General features: G+C 41.0%; 1 protein-coding gene across 1 annotated transcript; it reads left to right on the top strand.

Annotated features, from left to right (window-relative positions):
• The first annotated feature begins 1,073 nt into the window (after positions 1-1,073).
• On the top strand, positions 1,074-5,406 carry LOC149792280 (uncharacterized). Its single transcript, XM_089969551.1, has 2 exons — positions 1,074-1,654; positions 1,815-5,406. The coding sequence occupies exons 1-2, from the start codon at positions 1,074-1,076 to the stop codon at positions 5,404-5,406; spliced, it is 4,173 nt and encodes a 1,390-aa protein (XP_089825677.1).
• The last annotated feature ends 1,389 nt before the right edge of the window (positions 5,407-6,795 follow it).

Raw genomic sequence — 6,795 nt, 5'->3', positions numbered from 1 at the left:
CGTTATAATTTCTCGCACTCAGCACAAACTCATATGACTACACTGTGCAGCAGTTATCATGGCAAAAAACTTCCTAGCAAGGTAATAGTGTTTCAAGACACGTGTCTGTGTCGTCTCGGTCACTGGATCGTTTAAAAGGTTGACAACTCATTAGTATGATGATATTTTACAAATTTCGAGTGTCTGACGTTTCTCTTCGGTTAAACGGTTTCAGGAACCTTCGGATGAAATTTTGTTTGACTTTGAAAACAATAAGGTCGCACGCGCTTATCACAAGCTCTTGTCGTGCATGGCCCGAGATCAAAACGTTGGCACGGGTCTGCAGATTCCCAGAAAGACTTTACTACATTATTCCCGATTTATTGCTTTCGTTGGAACGCTGCTAGCTGTTTAGGTCGTGTATGGTTGACATGCAGCTTAATGCACGTGTAAATGCGGGTGGTGCCATGAGCAGACGGTTTGCTGCAATCCTCTCTTAAAACACTATTAATGAAGGGCTCAGGTGGTCGGATGAGTGTCATTGTTGCCGTCATATTAATGCTTAACACTTCCCTCCAATTTATTTGTATAAATATTGATTATCATTAAGACAAGAGACAGTGGTGTACATGGTAGTTTTAGTTTAAAGGATTTTAAACGGTCAGATATGGTAATGTTAGAAACAAATTCTACCTAGTTCACATCTGATACTGATAAAGATTCTGACCCATAGGAGTTGGAGTCTGCATTTGTCATCACTGTTGTTTTGATAAACTATTGCCCTGGTGTAAAACTAAAGAATTGTTCTCTGTAAAGTGCAGTCGTCTTGAGCCCCAGCTTGGGTGAACATTAAAAATTGGCTGGGAATATACTTTGTGTTGGATGTTATTGTTTGCAACTTTTGTACCCCGTAACAATTTTGGTGGCAACGGTGGGATAGCAAAGTTGTTGGAAATTTGACAGTAACATTGAAACAGCACAAGTACCAAAGTTTTGTCTGAGTAGTGTAGCTGCAAATTGCTATTGGATATACTCTGTAACTTTGTGTGGGTGTGATTCCTGTTAAGCCAAGGATAAACAAAATAAGGATTGAAATGACGACCCAAGGTAGCGTTATAGATGAGGAAGTAGGAACGATTGTTGAAGAGCACAGCATTGCAAGGGATAGAACCAGACGGAAACAGCAAACAAATTTGATGCAATTCACAGATATTGAGGGAGACTTCAGTGGTGAAGAACCATATGACATGGAAATAGAGGAAGAGCAGCCTGTAAGAAAACTAAAGAAAACACAGAGCAAACTAAAAACATCCAAGGACACCAACAAGCAAACTGAACGTGACCGGTTACAGTTAGAGAGGGAATGTGCAATTGAGAGACAAAAATTAGACTTTGAAAGGGAGAAGTTGCGAATGGAGTACAGTCTTAAACTTAAAGAGCTGGAGTTAGAGATAGAAAGGGTGAAACATCAGAAAGACATAGATAACAAGAATGACAGCCTCCCATTCAAAGTTAAGCTTCAAACTTACAATCATCAAGCGAATGAAGACATTCTTACATTTCTCTCAGAATTTGATGCCGTGGCTGATCACGCCAAATGGGGCGAAGAAATGAAAAAAACTGCAACTGAGAACGCTGCTAACAGGGGAGGCAAGAGAGGTAGCACAGCAAACAAGTAAAAGCTATGTTGAGCTAAGAAAGGCCCTGATAAATAGGTTTGGGAAAAGACCTCATGAATATTTTAGCCAGTTAGTTAGCATATGAAGGGATGCTAATGAAACATACAGAGGTCTGATGGCACGTATAGAGTAGTATTTAACACGGTTCATTGATAGTCGTGATCCGCATAGATGTTTAGCAGATGAATACTTCTTGAAGGCTCTTCCGCCAGTGCAGGCCCAGTGGATAAGGCGCAATAAAGGCAATGGCTCTGTTGTCGATGCTGCTGAGGATTATGTTTTGCCCATCATTGACAGCAAGTTCGACCCTAAGCACAGCCGACAACAAGCAAATAACCAAGCATCAAGTTTACCTCAGTCCAAGAAAACTGGTTTGATAGAAAAATCCTATGGAGACAAAAAGTGCTATAAATGTCACCAGAAGGGTCATGTTTTGCGTGACTGTCCCAGCAGAAAACAACAAAATCAAGCTACCTACTTTGTCCAGAATACCATTGGTGAACGATTAATAAATGTACCGGGAACAGTGAACAACAAGGAAGTATTATTTGTTAAAGATACAGGCGCAGAAATGACCTTGATACGTGACGACCTTGTCGATAAGTCATGTATCCTTGAAGGACAGAACCTGACACTCTACACTGCCATTGGACAGCCTTTTGAGGCGAAATTAGCCATAGTAGAATTAGACACGCCATACTACAAGGGTCATGTCCAGGTTGGACTGGTATCTGACTTGGCAGCACAAGCGCTGCTGGGTATGAACATTCTACGTAGGAAAAAAAGGCCTATGGTAGTAACGAGGAACCAGGCAAGAGCGCAGAAAGAGGACGCTGAAGAAAGTGAAAGGAAAATAAAAGAATGTGGGGTCCGATCCCATGAATTGGATGACGTGCATCTAGATAGGCTATTTTCGGACGAAGATAGTGATCATGGTCCTGATAAGGATGAGGATGACATCCATCGTGAAGATGAGGCTGATGACAAGAACTTGTCGCTTGATCAGCTGCACGATGTTAATGTGGAATTAATTTCTCAGTATCAAAAGAATGACCGCTCGTTGGCTGGAGTGAGAGAAAAGGCCCTGTCATCTGCAAGTGAAGTAGAAGGCATGGACAATGCATTTTTCTGGGAGCATGGAATTTTAAAACGGAAGTGGAAGTCGTCGGATGGAGAAAAATATGGAATCCAATTAGTTTTGCCAAAGCAGTTGCATCAAGCAGTGATGGAGCTGGCACATGATAGACCGCTTGCTGGTCATCTAGGAAGGGAGAAAACGAAATCAAGAATAACAACAGCATTTTATTGGCCAGGAATGTTTGGGGATATTCAGAGGCACTGTCAGGCCTGTGATATCTGTCAAAAGACAGCAAGAAGAACAGGGAAGGAGAAGGCTCCAATGGTGTGTCCAACAATTGTGTCTGACCCTTTTGTCAAGATTGCGATGAATATCATTGGCCCACTACAGCGCACACAGGCGGGGAACAAATATATACTAACCATAGTAGATGAAGCTATCAGGTATCCGGAAGCATTTCCTTTGAAGGACATTGATGCCAAAACAGTGGCCAATGCCTTAATTGGCCTATTTAGTCGGGTTGGTATACCTAGGATTATCCTTACAGACCAAGGTACCAATTTCACAAGTACACTTCTGAAAGAACTCTACAACATGTTGAACATCAAGGGGATCACAACTTCTCCTTACAGGCCACAATCCAATGGAAAGGTCGAAAGATTGAATGGCACACTCAAAGCTGTCTTGAAGAAACTGTGTTCCACGAACGGTGAAGACTGGGATGTGATACTGCCTTACGCACTGTTTTGCTATAGGGAGGTACCACATGAAGCAACCGGGTTTTCGCCATTTGAGCTGCTGTATGGTTGGCCAGTAAGAGGGCCGATAGAGATTCTTAAGGATCTATTCACCGGTGAGGGTGAAGCACATAAGTCAGTTGTAGAACATGTGCTTTCGATTCGCCAGAGATTGGTTGATGTAAGTGAGTTAGTGAAAGAAAATCTGACAGAGTGTCAAAAGAAAGTTAAATCATGGTATGACAAAAATGCTACCAAAAGGGAATTTAGGCCGGGAGATGAGGTCCTAGTTTTGTTGCCATCTGATGCATCGAAGATGAAAGCTCACTGGAAGGGACCTTATCGTCTCATTAGTAAGGTTAATGACGTTAATTACAAGATTAACATTGGTGGTAGGCAAGGACAAGTAACCTACCATAGTAACCTATTACGTCAGTACAAGAGAGCTGTACTGTTATCAGCAACTGTGTGTGATGAATTTGATGGAGGAGGACGGATTGAATTCCCACTGGCCGACATGGAGAGTTTGGACAAAATCAGTCTGAATGGTAGACTGATGAAAGAACAGCGAGAACAGGTGCGAAAATTATGCTCGGAGTTTGAAAACGTGCTAACTTCAAAACCAGGCAAAACCAACTTGATCACTCACAACATTCGAACAACAACAGACATTCCAATCACGCAGAAACCCTATCGTATTCCCCATGCAAAAAGGGCTGAAGTCAGAGCTATAGTAGACGAAATGTTACAGCAAGAATTGATAAAACCATCTACAAGCCCATGGAGTTCACCAATTGTACTTATTCAAAAGAAAGATGGAAGTCTGCGACTTTGTGTTGATTACCGAAAATTGAACAACGTCACACTCTTTGATGCCTATCCTACACCAAGGATAGACGAACTTTTTGAGAAGTTGGGAAATGCAAAATATATTAGCAAACTCGATATGACCAAAGGTTACTGGCAGGTACCTCTGTCAAAAGAAGCGCAGGAGAAATCTGCTTTTGTGACACCCTTTGGACTTTATGAATTTAGCGTTATGCCTTTCGGGATGAAAACAGCACCTGCTACATTTTCGCGCATGATGGACCTGTTGCTGGCCAAATTATGTAATATTGCATCTTACTTTGATGACATCATTATTTATAGTGAGACTTTGGATGACCACCTTCAGGATCTACGGGCAGTCTTGGAGAGATTGCGAGAAAACAATCTGACAGTTAGACCTTCCAAGTGTGACATTGGAAAGGATACTATTGTTTGCCTTGGTCACGTTGTTGGCGGAGGGCAAATTAAAGCAGACCACGGCAAAGTAAAAGCTATGGCTGACTTCCCACTCCCGATAACAAAGAAAGAGGTTCGATCCTTTCTAGGAATGGTGGGCTATTATAGAAAATTCATCAGGAGTTTCGCTGAGCTCTCGGCTCCGCTTTGTATTTTGACAAGGAAGGGACAGCCAAATCGTGTTACATGGGATGAGACAGCTGTTAAGTCATTCAGTGACTTGAAGAATGCACTTGTAAAGGCATCTATCTTGATCAATCCTGTTTTTAAACGCCCATTTGTACTGCAAACGGATGCAAGTGATGCGAGCATTGGAGCTGTTTTGAGTCAGTACAATGACAATAAGGACGAACATCCGATAGCGTATCTCAGCCGCAAACTATTGCCCAGGGAGCAGAATTATTCTACAATTGAGAAAGAATGCCTTGCGATAGTATGGGCGATAGAATCTCTTCACTACTACTTGTGTGGTGCTCCATTCAGTGTTGAAACTGACCATAACCCACTAACCTGGCTAAGCCAAAACAAAGGAAAAAACCAACGGCTTCTGAGATGGTCCCTTTGTCTGCAACCATATGAGTTCACAATCAAACACCGTCGGGGAGCAGAGAATGCAAATGCTGATGGATTGTCACGTGCTGGAGTCTAAGACTATGTGTTTTAGTGTTCATTGTTGTTGGACTTATCTGAATTAAGACCCATATTATAATGTGTGTTATAGCTTGTGTACTAATTAAGTACTTTCGTAATGCACATCAGTTTGATTTTAAGTGAATCAGAAATGTTTGTTTTAGATGTTATGCTAAATGTTGTATTCGGAATATGGAAATATTTAGCGAGTCATTGAATGCTTGCATTATATACTATTTGATAGAACTCTAATTGCCAGGGAGATGCTAGAACTTTTAAATTTCTTGAAGTAAGGTAATTGCATAGAATTGTATACAGCCAAATATTAACCCTTCGATCTTGCTTATCCATCCTTTATAATTTTGTTCGAAAACTAGTTTTCTCTTAAGGGGGAAGGTGTTGCCGTCATATTAATGCTTAACATTTCCCTCCAATTTATTTGTATAAATATTGATTATCATTAAGACAAGAGACAGTGGTGTACATGGTAGTTTTAGTTTAAAGGATTTTAAGCGGTCAGATATGGTAATGTTAGAAACAAATTCTACCTAGTTCACATCTAATACTGATAAAGATTCTGACCCATAGGAGTTGGAGTCTGCATTTGTCATCACTGTTGTTTTGATAAACTATTGCCCTGGTGTAAAACTAAAGAATTGTTCTCTGTAAAGTGCAGTCTTCTTGAGCCCCAGCTTGGGTAACATTAAAAATTGGCTGGGAATATACTTTGTGTTGGATGTTATTGTTTGCAACTTTTGTACCCCGTAACAGTCATAGAGTTGACAACAAAGTCATCATCAATGTCAACCTGGACAAGCTTGTGATTTCTCAAGTCAGATCCGAGAAACTGCAAAAGACATCAATGATAGCGTTTAAAGCAGCGATTCACCACAGCTAGAAAACTTTACCCAAATAAAAAAAATCGGGTGAATCAGAGACTCTGGTGTGTCGGTGGAGGTTATCAAAAACTATGTCGCTACAAGTTAGAAAATCCAGCTTTGGAGATATGATCACGAATGGAAATTGAATTCAATGCAAGGCTGCATCGAAAACTATGCGAAAGCAAAAATACTTCGAGGTACTGCCAGCTCTATCATCACTACCACGCGTAGGATAACAATCCAAGGAACAGTAACCTGTTATACCATAACGTAAGCCGTGAAGTCATGCAGTCATTATTTCTATAACGATGAAATGGAATTCATCGACGCATTCATCAATATACAATTTCCCGTCAATTATATCGAACTACAACATTAAATCGGCCAGGAAAAGAAAGACCTTGGTTGAGTCAACAAAGAAGCACCTGGCTGCAATGTGTCTGGGCAAAGTCAGCCTGTCGGGCAGTGACATTATTAATGCAACAATGATAACAAAGTTACCGAGAGAAAAAATAATAACGGAACAA

Source organism: Sinohyriopsis cumingii, chromosome 9 (assembly GCF_028554795.1).
Source record: "Sinohyriopsis cumingii isolate HCF-2022 chromosome 9, ASM2855479v2, whole genome shotgun sequence".
Classification (NCBI taxonomy): domain Eukaryota; kingdom Metazoa; phylum Mollusca; class Bivalvia; order Unionida; family Unionidae; genus Sinohyriopsis; species Sinohyriopsis cumingii.
The sequence above is the reverse complement of the archived record's forward strand: the minus strand, read 5'-3'. Positions and strand labels throughout refer to the sequence as shown.

What these genes read in the sequence shown, in the direction of transcription:
- LOC149792280 (XM_089969551.1), top strand. Translation starts at nt 1,074, where the DNA reads ATGACGACCCAAGGTAGCGTTATAGATGAGGAAGTAGGAACGATTGTT. An exon ending in AGAGGTAGCACAGCAAACAA is followed by an intron (nt 1,655 to 1,814) that starts GTAAAAGCTATG and finishes GTTCATTGATAG; the next exon opens with TCGTGATCCGCATAGATGTT.